This window comes from Mustela erminea, chromosome 1, assembly GCF_009829155.1.
Source record: "Mustela erminea isolate mMusErm1 chromosome 1, mMusErm1.Pri, whole genome shotgun sequence".
NCBI lineage: Eukaryota > Metazoa > Chordata > Mammalia > Carnivora > Mustelidae > Mustela > Mustela erminea.
This window is the reverse complement of record NC_045614.1, coordinates 21,444,023-21,464,991: the sequence shown is the minus strand read 5'-3', so window position 1 is coordinate 21,464,991 and position 20,969 is coordinate 21,444,023. Positions and strand designations below refer to the sequence as shown.

General features: G+C 56.7%; 1 protein-coding gene across 5 annotated transcripts in view; it reads left to right on the top strand.

Moving 5' to 3' along the window:
- Nucleotides 1–20,969, top strand: part of POC1A (POC1 centriolar protein A) — a 69,077-nt gene that overhangs the window by 7,718 nt on the left and 40,390 nt on the right. For all 5 annotated transcript variants that reach the window (XM_032321382.1, XM_032321377.1, XM_032321409.1 and 2 more), the window contains exons 7-9: nucleotides 7,370–7,503; nucleotides 16,560–16,628; nucleotides 18,499–18,597. In XM_032321382.1, the coding sequence (XP_032177273.1) occupies nucleotides 7,370–7,503; nucleotides 16,560–16,628; nucleotides 18,499–18,597 (302 nt within the window). The remainder of the gene's footprint in view (nucleotides 1–7,369; nucleotides 7,504–16,559; nucleotides 16,629–18,498; nucleotides 18,598–20,969) is intronic.

The following is a 20,969-nucleotide window of genomic DNA, read 5'->3' as shown; positions in this document are numbered from 1 at the left end:
GGATTTGGTATGATTAGGATGAGCTAGCCGAGGGTACTGGAGTATGGAACTGTCTTGAGAGCAGGTGTGACTGGGCAGGGCCCTGAGTCACCTCAGTTGTGGGGATGTGGCCAGGGAAGGAAGCTGGCGAGGTCCATGGGAGGAACTGGGGCAAAGTGCAAGGGGCAAAATGGTAGGTGGGCCCGTGGCCGAGACTGGGGAGGGGGAGAGCTGGAGTTGTTTGAGGACCTGTGGTCGTTGACTTGGGACTAAGTTTATTTATTTTTTAAATTTTTATTTATTTTTATTTTATTTATTTATTTATTTATTTATTTATTTTTTAAGATTTTATTTATTTATTTGTCAGAGAGATAGAGAGAGCAAGAGCGAGCACAGGCAGAGTGGCAGGGACTCGATCCCAGGACACTGGGATCATGAACTGAGCCGAAGGCAGCTGTTTAACCAACTGAGCCACCCAGGTGTCCCTATTTATTTATTTGACAGACAGAGATCACAAGTAGGCAGAGAGGCAGGCAGAGAGAGAGGAAGGGAAGCAGGCTCCCTGCTGAACAGAGAGCCCAATGTGGGGCTCAATCCCAGGACCCTGGGATTATGACCTGAGCCAAAGGCAGAGGCTTTAACCCACTGAGCCACCCAGGTGCCCCTGGGATTAAGTTTAAAGTCCATGGGCTATGTTCCAGAATTCACACCTGAAAATGGGGAGGATGTGTTTGGACAAAGGTGTGGGACTTGGGGTTCAGAGCTCTCCTTTCTACCCGCTCTGAGCCCTTCTTAGCTGATTCTCAGATGATGAGGATGGCACTTTCTTGAGGTAACCGATGTGAGAAGATCTTCCAAGAAGAGGGAGAGGCTCCTGGTCTTAAAAACCATGTGGTGGAGGGTGGGCTCTGCAGCCAGTCTCTGCATTCCTAGTTTTGTGATGTTGGGCAGGTCACTTGACTCCTCTGGGCACCCTGGGACAGTGATGGGGTCTCCTTCGCAGATGGTGTTCATAGGGTAACAAGGTGGTCTGGAACCAGGTGCTGTGTTCATGATGCCCAAGTTGCCAAGTCTGGGTCCTGGAGATCCCGGAGGAGGGAGTCTGGCCTGCACTGCCCTACACTACCACCAGGTGGCAGGGGCTAGCCGCATAACTGGTTCCTTCCTCCCTAGAGCCCGGTGTTTGTCATAGCCCCGGTCCCAGACGGGGCTTCCAAAATAGAGTAGCTATGCATCTGCCCTCTACTTGGAGACCACAAGTCTCCTTCCCCTTCTTCAAGCTTTAGAGGCCTCTCTTCTGCTCTGGGCCAGGCCTGGGTTAGAGAATGGGCACATCTGCACGGTTAACTAGGGGAAGGTTGGTGGGTGTGGAGGAGCACTGGGCAGGAAGGTGCCCCTGAGTGTGGGGTCAGGAGAGAGGGGAAGGGAAGGTTGGGAGTATAGGCTCTTTCCTCTCTGTAACTGGGGTGGTAATAATACCTTATGGGGTTTGTGAAGCTCTGTTGGGGGAATCCACGTGAGTCCTGGAAATGTGGTTTGTACCACAGAAGTATTTTTCTTTTAATTTTTTGTTTAATTTTTTTTCACCACATAAGTCTTGACACTGAGGGGAGAGGATGTCTAGGCGACCCTGGGAGGGTCCAGCTTCACCTCTGATGGATCAGGAGCATGGGTCTGGGTTTGTAGAATACACCAGCAGGTACCCATTGGGGAATGCCATACTCTGACCTATGGTCCCAAAGATGCAGTCTGGCTGGCCGTGCTGGGACTGGTCCCATTGTTCGAGGAGTGAAGGTCTGTCTGGGAGGACAGCAGTGCTGGGAGGTCTGCATGGGCGGGGGTGGGGGGGTGACTGGTGGATGGGCCGCTTGCACCCAGTGTCTGAGTGAGGGCCGGGTGTCTGAATGGGGCGGGGATGGGGCCCAGAGGGATAGGTTTTGGAGATTGACTAGAGTCAGGAGGTCATGCTGTGGGTTGAGCAGCCAGCTGGGCCCAGGAATCGGGGGGCTTGAGAAGGGCTGAGGCCATATCCTGGGTCCCTGCGATTGAGGGGCTACAGAATGGAAGGTCCACAAAGCAGCCAGAGTGAGGGGTAGAAGCCCTCTCTCCCAGTATGGGAGGGCTGAAGGGGCAGAGCCAGAGGCACGAAGGAGCACAGCGTCTCCTGAAGAGTGTGATTGGGAGGAGGAGTGATGTAAGGCAGTCGAGGAGGGTGCCGGCTGCTGGAGAGAGGTCCCTGGAGTTCTTGAGGGGGCAGTCTTGGCAGTGGATGGGCATGGGAGGTCAGTGACTGGCAGGGCTGGGGAGGTGGTGGGAGGGCTCAGGTGGTACCAGGAGCCAAGCCCTGAGGGGACCGGAGGTGCAAGAGGCTGACAGGCCCTGCGGAGAGATTTCAGTGGGTTTTTTTGCTGTTGTCCTTTGCTCCTGTGACAGAACCACCGGTGTCTTGTTCCTAAGCCACCCTAATATAGATCAGGCACCTGGGTGGCTTGGAATACCCTGGGTTTCCTCAGCTCCCTGCCCAGTGCATGGTGCATGGGGCAGCAAACTCATTCCACTGGCTCTAAGCTCACCCTCTAGGGCTCCAGGAGAGCCTGGTGGATCTGAGGACATTGGCTGGGGGATGGAGCCCTCACCTTTCTGCTGCTTGAGGGCATGGCTAGGTCTGCTTAGGTCTAGCGGCTTCCCTTAAGGGCTCCATGGCTGAACTTTCTTCCTGTGAGGCTCCCCCTCGCCCCTTCATGGCTGCTCCCTCATCCTTAGAGGAGCTGGGGCATCTGTTTGGAGGCTGGTTCCCGAGAAGGACTTCTGGCACTCTGGTAGCACATGCCTGAACTCTTTAAGGTTCCCAACCCCTGGAGGAATGTTTTTAAGGCTGCCGTGATCCCTCATGTCTCTCTTGGTGACTCTGGATGAGTTCCAGGCGTTCCTGGGTAGGCTTGGGGCACGTGAGGTTGTCGGGCTTTTCTGAGACCCTTTGATTCCTGGTACTGTGTGTGGTCAGCAAGCCCAGCCTGCCCATGTCCAGCTGCCCTGTGGTTGCGTGCATCACAGAGGACACTTTCTGTCCTGTGCTGGGTCTTCGGGACTTAATTCGGGCAACAGCAGGCAGCTGGCACCATTTGTCTCAGGCAAGGAGTTTTTGGCTCTAGCCTGTCACTGTGGGGAGCGGTTCTGGTTTCCCAATTCAGCAAGGAGACAGTGGGGCTGCTGGAGCCCTGGGGGTGCCGGGCCCCACGGAGGTGGGTTCCGCTCCATATGCTCTGAGCCCACATTAAGGCTGTTCAGACATCTGAGCAGCAACCCCCATCCGGAACTCACAGTGCGGTTTGTGGCTCACAGGCACGTGCGGGTCCGCCGTCCAATTATGGGCTGGGGGCGGGGGGTAGGCGAACAGGACAGGGCTACTCCCCATTTCACAGATGGGCAGTTTGAGGCTTGCCCATGGTCCCGCAGCTGGGAAGCTGGGGATCTGAATCTCCAACAGAAGGCCTCTGAGTGTAGCGACCACATGCTGGCTTCCTTACACCATGTTGGATCTCGTGATTTGCTTCCTGAGGTCCCTGGGAGATTGTGGCTCAGCCTTCTCTCGACATTCTAGTTAGAGCTCAGAGTCCCAGGTTCTCTGTTCCCTGGCTCCTACTACACCCCTCCACCCTACCCCAGATGTGGTCATGGAGGGTTTTCAGGGGGCTGTGCAGTCAGTGGGGCAGGCCTGTGTTCTTTGCTTGACATTTGGAGACCAAAAGCGTTGGTCAGGAGAGCAGAGCACTGTCCCACATAACCTGGCCTTCCCACATGGCATCCCTAAGTGGGCATTTATGGGACATTCACACCGAGGCAGGTTTTGAGCACCCTTCCCTGCTGGTTTCAGAGCACTGTCATTGTGTGACTCCGTGGCCCCTGGAAACCCAAGGTCGCTGGTGACGCCAGTGGCACGTTGTGAGAAGCCGCCCCGGGTGAAGAGAGCCGAGCCCTTTGTGAGGGTGGTGGACTGGGCCTCGGCCTGGTGGGGCCTGCCTTATAATGCTACCTCCTTACAAAGCTACATCCTGGGTAGCTTTGTGTGGGTGCCTGGGACTTCTCTGGGCCCCCTGGTCCGTCTGGAGCCCACTGGGGAGTGGGCTGGGTTTGTGGAGGGCTTGTACTTGCAGGGCTGTGTAGGCAACGGGATTGTAGGTACCTAGGACTCTCCTTATGCCACGTGCTGCCCATAAGTGATGGTTAGTTCCCAGTGCATAGGGTCAGGGTCTGCAACGGCCTCCGTCCCACCCTCTCTGGGCTCCTGGTGACGTGTAGAATCTTGATGTTGGCGTGTTTCTGACTGTGGGTTGGAATGTCTTCCCTGGGGCAGCCCATGCCCCCCCACCCCCCTTTGCGGCATTGGAAGTAAGAAGAGGGCCTGCAAGCTTTGAGCTTGATCAGAAGTGGATTGTTCTGGACAGTCACTGCTTGGGACTTTATGGCGGGAGCCTCCCTGGGGGACTGTCGTGCAGGGCTGATTCTTCGGATGAGGCCTCCCTAGAATGTGTCTCCCACCTCCATGGTGCGGGAAGGGCTGCCCCAGGCTGGCGGGGCGGTTGGAGAGGGAGGAGCATGGGGAGGGCCAGGCAGTGGGTCCTGCTATCTAATACATCCTCATCCCCCAGGCTGAATGCTCTTCTGGAGTAAATGGTTCCAGCTGTTTTCATCCCAGCAAGGAGAGCTTTGATAGTCCTGCCGTTTAAAATGGAGCAGGACTTGTGGTACCCGTCTCTGGGGGAGATTCTCTCTGTGGGGTAGACCTGTCCAGCTGGGAGGCCCTGCATGGTATCCACATCCTGACCAGCCGCCCTGGCAGTGTGGGGAAGCCCTGGACTCCGTGAGCTCGCCCTCCCCTGATCCACACCCTCCTGCCCCCACTGCTGCTCTGCCAGCTTTGCCTCGGCTGGGGTGGGGTGGCGTTCATTCCAGGACAGGCTGCCATGGGCCACAGAAATGAGAATAGCGTGTCCTTCTCCAGGCGCAGGGAGGTAGACGGGCCAGGAGCAGCATTTGAAGGGGTCCTGGGGACATAGAGGTGGGGCAGGCTGCCTCGCAGAGCTGTCCCGCTGGGGGGCTGAGGGGTTAAGGGTGGCGGGGCTCCCCTCCTCCCACCCCACTTCACTACCAGCGTGAGGCAGCAATCTGGCGAGCATCAGTGGCCACTCGGGAGCACAGGGCCCTAGCTCTTAGCTTGTAGACACCCGACCTAGAGGGCTGGTGGGAGGGTGCTGAGCCAGACTGGGCTCCTGCCTCCCTGGGCATGACTCACTCTTTGCGGGGAGGGAAAGATTCACTTTTTATCATTCACCCAGTTGTGTAATCACAGTGACTGTATTCTGATGGTTAAAAAAAAAATCTGGGATACCTGGATGGCTCAGTCGGTTAAGTGTCTGCCTTCAGCTCCGGTCATGATCCTGGGGTCCTGGGGTCGAGCCCCACACTGGTCTCCCTGCTTGGTGGGCAGCCTGCTTCTCTCTCTCCGCCTGCCTTCCCGCCCTGCTTTGCACACACATGTGCTCTCGCTCTCTCTCAAATTAAAAAAAAAATTGGAAGTATACAGAATAAAAATGAGAAGTGCCATATTCCAGTCCTCTCCGGAGGACTCTATAGAAGGTCTCTATTTGGGGCTTCTGTCCACTTCCCTCTGCATGTGCGTGTCCCCTTCCACATGTGGGTACTGGCAGTCACATTCTGTTACGAACGTTCTTTCTGCTTCTGCTTGTGGTTGGCTCCTGCCTGTTCAGTTCCTGCTGGGGTCAGCTGTGGCTGAATTCTCTGGCTCTCCATGCCCCAAGTCTTGGCAAACACTGAGAACCCTGACCTCGCCCACCCCCGACAGCCTCGAGTGTGGGGAATGCGGCGGGCTGAGGGCTCTGTCCTCTGTTTCTGTGGAACCCCTGTCAGTGCCTCTGCAGGCTGGCTTGCAGAGCTCTGGTGCCTGGAGAGTACTCAGACGGAAACACTGTGTTATGTAAAGCCCTGGCTGTCTCCTTTAAGTGTGCTTGGGAGCTTGTACCCACACTCCCCAGGCATGCTGGCACATTAGCTGGGCTGGTGTCTGGGGGGGCTCCCTGTACCCCTGTGGGCTCTGTGGATGGCCGACCTGTGGTGGGTGTGTTTCTGGCCTAACGGTGGTTGTTGCAACCTCCCAGGGCCAGGCTGAGGGGCTTGTTTTAGAATTTGTCTTTCTGTTTGTAGCAGTTCTGATTCGGCAGGCCACAGTTATCTCACCCTCACTGGTGTCCCCGACCTGGCCCATGGATGAAGGCACTGAGGTCTTCTTAAAGCAACTTCTTTAAGAAGGTGTAAGGTAGCCGGTGTCACGTTGTCGTCCCCACATGGCCTGCCTGGGTCCAGCTCACCGGCCGCTTTCTGAGTCCTGCTCAGTGTCAGGCGCTGAGCCGGGAGGCCAGGACCTGACACAGCCCCTGCCTGGTAGAGCACATATTCTCATGGGGGACCTGGCCTCGAGTCAAAGAGCTACACCGAAACTTGAAAGACTGCGGTGAAGAGTGCACCCACTGGAGCCTCGTGGTGCTTCGGGGGGACAATTCAAGGGGGTGGCTCTGATGAGATCGGGAGGCTTCCTGGAGGAGGTGACTGAGCAGTGAGCTGCAAGGTCGGGGCTGGAGATGGGCAAGAGTCTCCCAGCTCTATGTGGAACAGCTGGGGAGCTGACGGGCCGGGGTGGCTAGATTGCGCAGAGTGAGGGTCCCTGGGATGGGGGAGCTCAGGCCGGGCCACTGGGGGAAAGAGTCACACGGATGAAGGGGAGCTATGGAGTGGGTAAAGTGGCAGGACCTGGAAGCTTTGGGTGACAGCCAGGGCAGCAGAGAGACCCATCAGGGACAGAGGCCAATGGTAGGCCCCTTCCCACTGCGCCCCAACCCGTGGGTGCTGAGGTAGAGTAGGAGAAGCGGACATAGCATGTCAGGGTGCTTGCTCAGGGTCCTATGGTGAGGGACAGTGGGGAGGCCGGATCGGAAGCCAGGCCTGACTGGCTCCGGAGTGTGCATCTCACCATCTGCCTGCCTGCCCCGATCCCCCATTCGGTTTCCCCTAAGTAGTGGTCAGAGAGACAGAGTGGACGCTACGTTTGAGCACTCCGTTCTGCTCCAGCTCGACCGCTCCATGCGCTGAGGACAGGCATCAGGAGACACAGGGCAGGCGGGAGCCCATGTGACAAGGGCACGGACAAGTCCTCTACCTCTCCCAGAGGCTGTTGTGGGGCTCCCCTTGTCATCAGAGCTGTGGCCACCCTGGCCTGGCCCCGAGCCAAGCCTCGGCTGGCCCCAGTCGCCCATCTTCAGGCTCCGGCTGCATCCCCGGGCCTCTTGCCAGCGCCTGACTGACGTCCCCCCTCTAGTGCACAGCGCAGCGGTGAATGCCCTCTCCTTCCACCCGTCTGGAAACTACCTGCTCACCGCCTCCAGCGACTCGACCCTGAAGATTCTGGACCTCATGGAGGGCCGGCTGCTCTACACACTCCACGGGCATCAGGTGAGGGCATCAGCCTGGCGCTCGGTGATGTGGAGGGAGGTGGAGGTGCCGTCTCGAGGCCCATGTGGGTCTAGGGAGTGGCCCTTCCCTTGGCACCCCCGCTGGGGATGGTTTCTGTGGTCCCCTCACAGCCTGGGCAGTGGGGTAAGATGCAGAAACAGGTTCACCCCTCACAGGACCTATGACCTCTCGCAGAAGTGCTGGGGCTGGTACCATAGCTGAGAAGGGAGTCCACGGGTTAACTTTGAGGGTGGGAGAGGCATCTGGACATGGTCACACTTCCCCCACGGGGCTGCATGGAATCTGTCCCTCAGTGACCTCCAGTGTCCCTTGGGTCCAACATTTGAGTAGAGGCCTGGAATCCCTGCCCTGAATGGGGGTCTCCTGGGGGTTCTCCAGACACAGTGTCTTTGGAGACAGAAACCACAGGTGTCTCTCAGGCAGGTGCTAAGGGAGGAGATCTTCATGTATGTGTGTGTGTGTGTGTGCGTGTGCGTTTGCGAATTCCTGGAATTGAATGGAGGGAGCAGAGACCTTCTCTCGGAGTGACTTTTGCCAGTGTAGCCAGTGGCCTGGACTCCGTGGGCGGCCACTGACCAGCACTAGCCCCTGTGGGCAGGCCATGGGAAGGTGGGCCGCTTCCAGCGCCTAGTCAGGAAGTGTGGCTGAGCAGAACAGTCATTGGAATGTCTCCAGTTGGGACATAACTGCCACCACCAAAGGGGGCAGGGAGTGCGGAGACCAGAGCTTTCTTTCAGTTCATCCCCTTCTCCACTTGTGAGAGAGAGGCAGGCAAAGAGGAGAGCGGGGGTGGACTGTTGAGGGCTGAGGGAGGCCTGCTGTGCTCATGCATCTCGTGCCGGCAACAAGGTGTGAGGCGTCCAGGCTGGGGCTCTGGTTTCTCCTGCCCTCTGAGTCGGCCATGTGGGGACCATTGGCCATGGCTTGGGGAGGGGGCGGGGAGTGTGGGCCTTCTCTTCTGCTCTCTTGGGATTTGGAAGGCTGCCTGCTCCCCTCAGCCCATGGTGACCACTTGTGCTCCCTGTCACATGTCTGGAGTGCAGGACCGGTGGTCCCCTCCCTGCAGCGGCCGGCCCATCTAGGTGTAGTATCTGGCCTCTGGGTGACTGCTGGGAAGCCACCCTGTCTGCCCTTTGGCAAATCGGTTGTTCAGACTCATGTGTAACCGGTTTGGGCTCTTCAATAACCAGGAGGATATTTTAAAACCACATGAATTGTGCTCTCCCCTCCAACTCCCCACAGAAAGAAAAAGCAATATCCAGAAACATCACACAAACAGAGGCATACCAAGTGATCACCTAGGGCTTTTGGGATGTGTGTGTGTGCATTTGTGTGTGTGTGTGTGAGAGTGTGTGAGGGTTCTCTTTTAAACTGTTGACTCACTTCTCAGCCTAATAAGCCTTAAATGTGGTGTCTAGAATGCCAGTGCTGTGTTCAGGCACAGCATTGAGCACGTAAAGGAAGCCTGTTGACGTTCTCCTGGAGAGGTGACACAGGGAACAAGGGAAACCGCGCAGTGGTTTGTTGGTTGTGGAACCTGGAGATGTGGAACTAGGCTGAGGGACAGTTGGCAGTTCACACAGCCCTGTGCGGGCGTGCTGTCCTCTTGGGCTCCCTGCTTGTGCAGTCCGCTCCCTGGTCCGTCTCTCCGGGGAGCTGTGCACCTGGACTCTTCGGGGACTTGAGCATTCACGTTCTGTTCCAGGAGGTGGCTGAGTGCCTCATCAGGCCCAGGTACCACCAGCCACTTCCTGAAGCATGGGACTGAGCAGCCCCTGGGCTCCCGAGTGGATCGTCGGTGCCTTGGGCTTCTGTCCTGCAGGTGAAGGTGGCGGAAGTCCTTCCGATCCTGGTGGGGGCAGCGGAGGCCCAGGGAGCGGTTGGGAACTGTAGGGGTTTCACACAGCTTCAGGTGGCAGGGCGACGACTGGCGTGCAGGTCTCCGCGGTTCCCACCCTACTCACTTGCCTCACACGTCTGGCTTTTAGCTGTCGAGTTGTGATTTCGCTCTTGTTTTGCGATTCCCGGTCGGTGTAGGAGACCAGCAGGCTTTGTGACCGCTTGTGTTCCAGCCTTGCCTGCGGCGTGACCTCATTCTGGTCCAGCAGGAGGGAACCCCGTGAAACTTAGGTTTGGACTTGGCAGCCCTCCTTGGGACAGTCCCCAGGCATGGGAGGGAAGAGTTGTGGGAGGGAAGGCTAGCGAGTTGTTCTGCCAAGTGGAACGCACCTCCTCATGCTTCTAGTTCCACACCTGCGAGAAGGGACAGCCCAGGCTCAGGGTCAGGCCTGCCGAAAGGAGCCAGCTGCAGGGGGCTGAGGCCGGCGGGAGGCAGTCCTTGGCTGGGAGGGCGCTCTGGGTGTATGCCAGGGAAGTGTCCCTCTGTCCCCATGTGAGGGCCAGGCCTGAGCCAGCCCCTTTGGGGGAACAGTGAGGGGGGGTCAGGAAGGAGAAGGAGGCTCAGGGCAGGCAGTGCTGTGGGGCTGACACTCTGATCTGGGTTGAGGCCAGAAGTCTGATAGGCCATTTCATGGTCTCCTAAAGGCACAAGGGCACCGGGATGGAGGTGCTTGTCAAGTGCCAAAACTAAGGTCAGGATCACCTGAGACAGCCCGGGTCTCCCACGCTGCACTGAGGGCAGCTCGTCAGCCCAGGAGTCTGGCCACAGCAGCAGTTTGCTGGTTGCTGTCTAGCACACAGTCGGCCATAGCGCCCATCGGCCCATGTGAAGCTGGCTCCTTTTGTGGGGTTAGGGGTGGATGTCAATCCTAAGTTCATTGTGGTCCTCAAGGATTCTGGTGTTTCTCTCCTGCAGTCCTGGCCCTGGGACTCTGAGCTTCGAAGGCTCATTCAGGGGAGGTAGCCGGGGACTGAGAGAGGCTTCTGCCCCATGGGAGCTCAATGCCACTTCGGCTGTCCCCCAGGAATGGTTCCTTAGCTGCTGCTAGGGCCCGTGGGGGCTCTTCAGAGGCTGCTGCCACATGAGTGTCTTCGAGTGATTGAGCACTGGGTGCTGGGCCGAGAGCTGGACAGGCCCTTTGCTCTCTGCAGCCCGGAGGCCCCAGGCCCTCAGCAGCTCTGCTGCTCCAGCTGTGAGGGCTCTCGGCAGTGAGGAGGCAGCTGGTGGGACAGGCTGAGGGGAGCCCTCTACCTCAGCCAATCTGCCCACCCCAGGTGGAGGGTGGACGCAGTAGGGAGGGCACTGGCAGCCTGGATGGGGCACATTGCCTTCTTTCCTCCACCTTTGTCCCCAGGAATACCAGGGCAGTTTCTCTCAGCGGACTGAGCTAGTAAAGAGCCTGCACCAGTCTCCTTTGCTAGGAGCCATTCTGGGGGGTCGGGCACAGCCTTGTCTGGCGGGTGATGGTGCCCAGCTTTTTTAAGGAAATACCCCAATATCTCCAGGAACAAACAGCTTGTACCCACCTGTTTCTGGTTTCGAAAAGCCACGGCTCCTCTCCCACCTAGTTCAGCCGACAAGCCTGAGCCTCAGGGGGCGGGAAGAAGGCTCTCAAGGTCAGACCATTCCAGCTTCGCCTCTTAACCTGGGACATTGGGCAGGACCTTGAGCTCTTCCTTATTTGTAAGAACTGCTGCGTCTGCCTCCTAACAGGGGAGCACGTGTCTACACTCCCCAGCACCTGGCACGGTAGGTCTTTACAGATACTGGTCCTTTTCCACTTTAGCTCTTAGGAAAGATCCCAGGCTGCTCTAGGTGAGCGCTCGTTAAAAGGCCATTGAACGTTTGTGTTATGGGCACGGTTCTGGCAGCCCGCGTGGGCATTCCTCTGTAGGAAAAGGAGTCCCTAGTAGGGGTCTCTGATGGGCCAGGCCCATAGCCACGAGCCCTGCCCTCTCGGGGCTGGGGAGTGCCTGTTTCCCTTCCCTCCATCACCCACAGGGTCTTTCAGGGGTTTATCTAGCTCTTCGTTTTGTTTGGGCTCATCCTCATCTCCCCTAAAACACCCTCTTGCTTTGGCTTCTCTTTGGCCACACAGCTCCTGATACCTGTCCTTGCGCCCGCTTTTTGCCTCAGTGCACTGGTCCTGGCCGGTTGCTCTGAGTAGGTGTGGCCTGTTAGTGCCTTGGTCCATAGGTCTGCCTGCCGGGCCCTTTAGTAGTCCCGCCCATCAGGCTGTCTTTTCTAGGGCCTGCCTCCCGGAGGCTGGGCCAGGTATATTAGCAGGAGGCTGGCCGGGTGCCATTGCCCTCTCGGAGGCTCTGGAGGGTCTCACTCTAGGGTCAGCCACGGCCATGACAGTTAAGCAGAAGGAAGAGGGGTCCCTGCTTCTTGTTGGACCCAGTGCAGACTTCGGGATGTCAGCATACAGGGGTCTCCTCTGGCACCCCTCACCTTGCAGCAGGGGAGAGCAAGAGAAGGAAGAGCTTTCCCACTGAACACAGCTGTTGTACTGCAGCCCCATGCCCCGCGCAAGGCCCCCATAGCTCCGTGTGGCAAGTGTGGGAGCAGTGTGCTAGAAATGCAGATTTATTTTTCTGTATTTTCTGAAACATAATCTTGAGCCATGCTCATTTGGTTTAAGTCCCCAGAGCTATTTGGGAGAGGATGGTGGGCGGGACGTGGGTGGGAGTTAAATCTGGCGTTTCTGGCTAGGCAGTTGGCGTTCGTGCTGCTGCGGAGTGACTGAGCTGCACGGGGACCACTGGGCACGTGGTTCCGTGCACCCCGGCTGGCTCGAGGGCCTAGAACCCCAACCCAGGGCTGCTGTCCACACCTGGGGCTGTGCTCCAAGGCTTGGTGCATGTGAAATCACAGGCTCAGGGTATGGGGTCCACCAAGGTCACTGGGAGCTTGGGCCATGCCAGAACCGAGGCTGGGGCTGGGGAAGTGGCATTAAGGGGGGGGTGCAGGGTTGAGGAGGAGAGGGGGCAGCATGACAGAGTGGCGTGGAGCACGTGGGCTGCCCCTCAGGCAGCTCCAGGTGGAAGGAAGCTCTCAGAAAGTGCCCTGCCCCCTTTGTTTCTTCCAGTGCTCTGCGGCCTGGTGTAATCATTTCACTTTGGAGAATTACTTTTATGCCTGGGAGGCTCAGACCCGGTTTGGAAGTTGGGCACCTCCGGGGAAGGGTGAGAGCACATCAAGAGGGAGAACAGCTCATTTACTTCAACTTGTGTAAGCCGAGAGGTCAGCCTGGCCTTCTGTTCCCTGCCACCAGCCCAGGGTTGAGGATTGGGAACTCGCATCCTTGGCCAAGGTCAGGAGAGAGCCTCAGCATTCCTGACCCCCAGCTCCTCCCAGAGGCCACTCCTTGTCCACAGGGTCACTACTCATACAGAAGAGTCAGCCACGGCAGGTGCCGGCGAGCGAGCGCAGGAGCGTCCCTGCTGTGGGGGTTGTGGAAGGAGCAGCCTGGGCGCATCAGAGACCAGAGCTCCCACGCCAGGGGCTTCTCAGGCCTCCCTGGTCTCCATATCTTTGTTGGATGGTCACATTTTTACCTCTGACTTGAGACATATGGTGTGACATTCCTGTTTGTTTGCTGGCGGCCAGTGAAAAACATTTCAGAAGCCTTGGAAGGTGGTGGTGGGTGGGGTACTGTGCTGGGTCTTTGGCAGCATAGCTGTTGTGGGCACCGTGGTCAAAGTTTCAAGTGCACAGGGGTCTTGGGGAGTCAGGTGGAAGGGTATGAGGATAGCGGAAGGGCCTGGACAAGCTACAAGGGCTGGAGAGGGAAAATCAGCAGGACCTATGGGATCTAAACACTGTGGGTTCCTTTGTTTTGCCTTTTTTTTTTTTTCCTTAAACTTTCTTGATTGATGCTTGATGCTTTGCCATGCGAGAGCAAAGAAAGCAGATTTTGTGGGTCTCTTGGGTTTGGAGGTTGTCAAGGCAGAGACAGTATGTGTTAAAGTGACTGGGTGGGAGGCCAGGCTGTGTCCTGTGCTTGTGACGACCGAGCAGAATCATCTCACTGAAGCCTGACTGGCCAGATCTGGAGAGGGAGGGAAGGATCTGGTTGGACCCTGTGAGGGGTCTCTGCCAGCAGATGTGGCCTGCAGGCGAATGGGGACCAGGACGTCAGGCAGGTGGGCACCTCAGGAAATCAGAGCACACTGCTGAAGTCTCAGCCAAGAGCTCAGAGTCACGCCGGGAGTCACTGCAGAGGCCCCTCTTGCCTGGGTGCAGAGACCACTCGGTGACATCCCTGGCCCGAGCCAGTGAACTAATGCACCGAGATCGTTGTCAGTGATAAAAGGGACCCCCCCACCCCGCCCCAAGCCATGGTGGTTTGGAAGCTAGAATGCCTGCCTAAATGATTGCTGGGCTGAAAGAGAATCAGTGGAAACACCGTCTGGAGGTGGCTGCCAGTGAGAGTATTGCATGTTGTAAACTTTGGGGGTGTAGCTAAAGTAGTAAATCGGAGGCACACGTGTAGCCTTAAATGAGTTGATTCAAAACTGTGAGAAAGATTGGAAAAAATCAAATCAAGAGCTCAATGCTGAAAGTCAACGAAAGATCCTGAAGCAAGATGAGACCCTCTGGAGCTTGTGGTGAGGAGCAGTGAGCAGGCTGATGGGGCTGGAGCACCAGTGAGGGCCGGAAGCGGTGCAGGGCGGGGGGGTCTGGTGAGGTCGGTGGGGACGGGGGTTGTGTGGGCCCTGGAAGGGGTGGGATGGTTGTCAGTGGTGGAGAAGCCCGGGCTGCCTTCCAGTCCCTGCTGGCTCTGGCCCACAGCAGAGCTCTCTTTGTGGGCCTCAAACAGGCGAGAGCCTCCGTGGAAGGGTGTTCCCTCTGGGAACAGCAAGGTACAGGAGCCAAGCATCTTCTGGGTAAATGGGCATTACCGGGGAGGACTGGGGTCCTGCCGCCTTACTGCTTGCCTGCTGCAGGCACCAGCCCCGGAGTGTCTGGGCATTTGGACTCTGGGGAAACCTCTAGCACCTGCTCTCTGGTCCCAGCCTCCCACCAAGCCACAGGCTGCCGGCTGCCTTCTTCAGGGGTGCTGCTACTGCTGGCCTCCGGCATCTTGTCCCCAACTTGGCATCTGGTGGTTGAGTGACAGCAGGAAAGGAGACTGATGAGTATTTGTTTGGTTCCTTAGTTGCTGTGACCTTGTGGAAACTGGCTATTCCTCCTTGAGTTCCAGGCAGGCAAAGAGCCCAGCTCCTTTGACACTCCCGTGCCCTGGTTTCCTTCTCTTTTCCCTCTCCCCTCTTTGTTTTTCCTCAGAATGAAAATAGTTTTGTTGTTTTGTTTTTATATTAACATAGCAACGCCACATACTCATTGTTTAAGAATTCAAAGTTTGGGAAATTACAGGATTTCCAAGAATCAAGTAAGAGTCATCTGAAATTTTCTCCCCCCACCACCCCAGAAGTCCTGTTCACCCTTGGGGGTTGTCACCCTGAAAGAGTATCTCGGGGATGCTCGAGCTCCCCCCCCACCCCATGCACTCAGCCCCGCACTGGCAGCCCATGATTCCTTGCAACTGGCATTTTGCACTCAACTGATGCCATTGACATCATTCCCAGTCATAAAGATGGATCTCCTTTGTCCTACTGGATGGCCATTGATCCATGCTCCTGGCTGGATTGGGCTCTAGGGCTGCATTGATCCCCAGGGCGCTTGGAGTCCCACCTGTGAGAGAAGGCAGGGAGAGGCGCAGGGGGAAGGGGCAGGACCTTTCAGACCTGGGTCTCCCTTCTGGGACATGTCACCTGTAGGGAGGGATCAGCATGCAAACCATCCTCCGAAGATTAAGTGGGTTAGTGCACAGCAGTGTTAAATGGCCTCATACTACTTTCTTCCTCAGCATCCTCATTATGGGCATCTTGGAGAGGAGGAGCCATGGGTAGATTCAGGAAGTGGAAGAATGTTCTGTCCTGCTGAGGATGCTTGGGCCCAGGGGGGTGGCTTTCCGCTTGCTTGTCCTTTCTGGGCAGGCAGAAGCTTGTCTTGTTCTGTGACCACAGATTCCTGTTTTAGCCCATAACTTGTCTGGTCTTTTCTGGTATCAAGTGGAAGGTGCATCCCAGTGTTCCTCATGGCCAGAGGCACCCATTTGGGCAGCTGGGTCTCTTGCTGCTCCCTGCTCTGGTCTGGAAGAACAGAGATGGCCTTTGTGACAGAGGCCATGCCGTCATCAGTTAGGAGAGAAGCTCTTTTTTCTAGTTTTGCTTGAGGTATGCCAGGTACTAGCAGAAGGACTGTTTGGCTAGGAGGGATTGGTTCACTGTGTTGTGTAAACAGACTTGCTTCGGGCATCTTTCTGCTGTGGATGGCAGGCGTGTGGGAAAGAGCCTTCCATCTTTCCCAGGAGATCACGCCCTGCTCCTCCAAGCCTGGATGTGCTCCTGGGCCCTCCAAGCGCTGCCTGCACTGGTCTGGCATCCCCCTTCCCACAGTCATCCAGACCTTCAGCCCCGGAAAGCCAGAGTGGGCCTTTCTCCCCCCAGGGTCCTAACATAAGGCAGGTGATGCACATTAGGGGGATGTATCTTGTCACTCCTGTGCTCAGGCACATTTGATAATCCCTTCCCCAGCCCCCTTCCTGCCCTGCTCTGCCCTCCTGTGTCCCCTGGACTCTCTGACAGCACCCTGCTTCTGCTCATTGGCTCCAGTTTGGGCCATGCACTTCTCTGCTCGGCTTTAGGGCAGTGTGGGGGAGAAGCACGGCCCCAGGCCAGGAGGACCAGGTTCTGGAGCCGGTGCTAGGCCCGGGATGAGTCAGGGCACCTCTCTGACCTCCAGCTCACCCTTGGGAAGCGGGGACAGTGATGTCAACCCAGCAGAACTGTCAGTGTGCACTGTGCTGCTCACTCCTCCCTGCCCACCACAACCCTGTGGCCTGGCCTTTGTGCTGTCAGCGGTGCTTGGGAACAGAGGACTCAGCCTTGATGCTTGAGGCTGAGCTTCGACAGGTGCCTCTGCGAAAGCTTGGGGAGGACTAGGAGCTCCATGAGGCCCAGCCCTAGGTCCTCCCGCTGCTCTTGTTCATGAGCTGGTTTTCTTCCTGTGCTTTTAGAAGCTAGAGTGACCTTTGGTGTTTGTTCTTTTTTGTTTGTTCTGATAGGGCCCCGCCACCACTGTTGCCTTTTCAAGAACAGGGGAGTATTTTGCTTCTGGAGGTTCTGATGAACAAGTAAGTAAAGAACGGTGTGAGCAACGTTGGCTGATACTTACAGAAGGGAACAGGAGGTCAAGGCACTTTGAGGATGGGCCAGTTCTTGCCAGCTTCCTTGGTGGCTTTGAGTGACCATGAAGGCTAAAACTTGGGCTGAGGTGCTCAGACCCAGGGTGCTCCACTTAAGAGCTCTTTGAGGGGCCCCGTTTTCAAACTGTTTGGTTGCAGGGGGAAGACACGTGTAAGGAGGTCCTGTCCCATTTTGTCACCCTTTGTGCCGAGGCTTTCTGCCTGTCAGCCCTGGTGCCTCCAGCCCAGAATGTTCCTTCGCTTGGGGCTGGGCCTCACAGCTCTGACTGCTCAGCCCAGGAAAGTCCCATTGGCCTCCCAGTGAGCCCCCCCAACCCCATGGACAGATTCAGGTTGAGTGTCTGCTAGGAAAGCAGAAGGTGGTTGGAGGCTTTTGTGGCATGGCCTGGATAAGAGGCCGTGGGCGTCTTCCCGTCCCAGCACCAGCTCCTGTGCTAATCAAACAAGGGAGGAAGAAGGCCCAGGGGACCCCTGAGCTGTCCCCGAGTGTGGAGGCCTGGCTCATTGCTTAAACAAGGGAAAAGTCGTACAGTAAAGTCACACTATAAATAGTCCTGGTAAAAGAAAGTCACAGGGTACAAGAGGCAGCCTAGTAGAAAGTAGGGCTTCTGCCCACTCTGGCCCCTCCTCAGGCCATCCCTGTGAGCAGCTCCCTGGCTGCTTTCTGAAAGTCAACTCCCAAGAGCCTTTGCAGAGAGACATGCGAATCTGTCCCCCCTCCCGGGAGTGTAGTCAGCAGCTGGACCAGTGCGATTACACTGGGCCCTACAAACAGGGTGGGAGGGGTGCTAATTCTGTTTGTAAACAGGAGGAGGAACAAAGGCCTCAGTGCCTGTCAGTCAGGGGGCAGTAAGCGGTGGGCTGCCCTGGGAGTGGGGTGCGGCCTCCCACAGAACCAGGCTCGTGGCTGCTTCGCAAGCAGGGAGGCCTCTCAGGTGTGGTGAGCTCGCATCTGACGAGGCTTCGGGACTCTCTGGGGCCTCCGCTGAGCACCAGCCACACTCCGTAGCTCCTGACACATTGTAAGTGACCCTGGTGCAGGGCAGCCACCTGGGGCTGACACCTTCTAGCAGGAGCTCTCTTGCTCCCCTGCAGGGCCATTTTCCAGCCTTTTGCTGGGGGAGCCTCAAGAGGCAACACTCCTTCAAGCGGAGCGGGGAGTGATGGGTGTGTTACCCACGGCTCCCTGGCTACCAGTGTCTGCCGAGCTGTCTCCTGTGAGGTTGGAAGTAACATCATCCCCTCTTCGCGGATGAGGAACCGGAGGCTCAGAGAGGTTGAGTGCCTTGCCTGGAGCCACACAGTAAAGGGTGGACCCAGGAATTTAACCACAGTGGTCTGCTGTAACTTAAGGCCAGGCCGCGGCCCTTGGGAGCTTCTGTTTGGTGGGGAGAGGGACAATAAACGAGGACGAGAGACAGAGAAATTGAATAATTGTTGAGTCTGATGCTATGAAAGAAATCACTAGAGGGCTGTGATAAAAATTAGCAGGAGACCAGGACAGTCTCTCAGAAGATGCTGCTGAAGCAGACACTTTAGCACAAGCAGCTAGCGACACTGATGCTGGGACACTCCAGAAAGGGGCGGCAAAGGGCAAAGGCCTAGGGACAGCACACAGTGAGCCTACACGGTGGTCGGAAAAGTTTGGGAGGTGGGGCAGGTCCCAGAGTTGAGCTGGGCTGTCAGGTGGGGACTGTCTTGCAACTTTGGCTGGGGTGGGGGGTGGGGTCACCTCTGGGCTCATTTCTTCCATGAAGTAGGGCTGGTGTGATGTCTCTGTGCTTGTTGCTCTCCGCAGGTGATGGTCTGGAAGAGTAACTTTGATGTTGTGGATTATGGAGAAGTCCTAAAAGTGCACAGGCCCCCAGCCCCACTGGCCACGTCCTCTGGGAGTCTGGTAAGTGACTCAACAGGCATGTCCCGAGCCCTGAAACTCTGGTGGGTCATGGTGAATGGCAAATCATACTTTGGCACTTGCTGCACTTTGTTTCAAATCTAGAGTGTACAAACAAGACGTGAGGACCACTGGGTGCGAGGTCCTGTGCTGTCTGGTGGGGGGAGTGTTTGCATGGCGCAGGCTACTAATGGTTGAGGAGAGGAAGGACCTGTCCCATGCCCGAGCCTTGGGCCGAGGACCCACTGGAGAGTTCCTAGAGGGCGTGGGGCCTGAGCCACAGCTGGGACGGATGGGAAAGGCCCAGCCTTGTTGCTTTCACTTCCCTTTTTTTTTTTTTTAAACCATGGAAAGGAAGTTCCTCAGCCACAAACTGTTTTTTAGTATCTTTGTTGGTAAAAGGGCATTTAGTGTTCCTGAATTAAAATAGTTAACGGCAATTTTTGACAGATACTTTTGGGGAAAATTTGATAACTGCCATGATCTCATTGAATAAGGTTGCATTCCGCTGTGGCTGGAGTAAGTTGTCAAGCCAAAGGTGTGGAGCCCTGAGGGTTTTAAGCCCTAGTGGCCGCAGGGTGTTTAAATCTCTCCCTCCCAGACCCTGGAGGCAGTGTAGCCTCTCCCACCCACGGAAACCAGCCTGAACAACAGGAAACGGCTTGCCCAAGGACCCCAGCAAGTCAAGGCTGGCCCAGAATAGAACCAGGAAGCCTCTGAGTCCATCCTGGGCTTGCCTTGGCTCCAGCAGAGGGATCCCCTACCCCAGCCTGAGACGCACACACACGCGCACACACACCCCCATTCTGTGTGTTGGAGCTACCTCTAGGAATAGGCCGGGTTGAGATTTAAAGCTTTTCTTCCGAGGGTGGCCCTGGGCTGGGAGGTTTTGTTCTCCTACATTTGTTAACGAGTAGCTGATTCTCAGCTTTGGGGTTTGGTGGGGATGACTGGGTTGCATTGCGGCCTGCTTGCTACTGTTTGGTCTTCTGCCTAGAAAGGCATTTCTCAAACTGCAGGACTGGGATCCTGTGGGGTGAGGACCTTCTCCCCTCTAGCTCCCCCATGTACTGGGCATTCAGTGAGCCGAGCCCAGGCTGGACGGGTCAAGTTACTACTCGTTCTCAGATGAGATGCCTGGGGCTTAGTCACCTGCTGGGATGCCTGGACCTGGGGGCTCACCACACTGGCCCCTCTGAGCAAGGCTGACCGAGCTAAAACTGTAGGTGGCACAGGGCTGCCCAGCAGCTCTCCCCCATCCCAGGAGAGGGCACGGCCACCTGCCTCTTGGGAATGGTTAGTAATCAGCAGCAAGGGGAGAATCCCATATTCTTCTTCTTGTGGTTATTAGGCAAGTGGCTTGGACAAGCTGCCTCTTGTCCCTTCAGTCTTGCTCAGATAAGGGGTATGGAGCATCCTTGCATCCCAGAGCTGTGGGGCTTAATACTCTAGCACGAAGGCCTTCAGGGTAGGGGAAGCCAGCAGGACAAGGCAGGGTTTGGCAAGGACGGGAGACTAGCTCACCGGCACTCGGGAAAACCATGTGTTCCCATGCTGCCTGCTGGCCCACGACGGAGCTATGGCCACAGTTCCCCTGGACGTCACCACGTGGTGCTTACACAGGGGAAAGGTTATGGGTTCTGGGGTCAGAGAACTGGATCTGAATCCTGGCCGTGTGGTCCCAGAAGAAGCACCCATTCTTCCCACACCTCTATTTCTACAGTGGGACCTGAGTACTACCGCGCAGGTTCTGAGGACCCCATGTGGGACATAGGTGAACTTTACTAATCCACACAGTGACTGGACTTATTAGTCCTAAAATTGTTGTTTATGGCTTTTCCTCTACACGTCGAGGCAGTGTGTAGGCCCTCATCCAGACAAACCCCCATGCCCAAGGCTACACACCGCTTGGAGTACACAGCGAGGAGTGTCTCTGATCTCAGGACTCCCAGGCCAAGGGGAGGGCTAAGGGGTTTTTGGTTGGTTTGTTCTGTTTTGTGTACATGACATAAGATTTCCCTTCTGAACTAGTTGAAGCATGCAGTTAAATGGTGAGAAGAGCATTCACCCTGTTGTACAGCTATCAGCCATCACCACTGTCACCCACAGAGTTTTTCCAGCCCCCCTCGCCCAGGGGAGCCCGCTGGCCCAGTCCTACCCCGCAGTTAGGTTTGCCCCTGTGGTGGGAAGGGAAGCTGACAAGTACGGGCTCACCTTTCCTGCCCCAGGGCTTCCCTGGCACTGAGTTGGTGACTGATCGCATGGTTGGCCGGAGTGTCACCACTCCCCTGGGGAGCCCAGGTCCTCTGCAGCCACATGCCAGGAACTGGTGCATCCGATGAGCTCCCCCCGCTCCTGCGGACCCCACCCGGGGC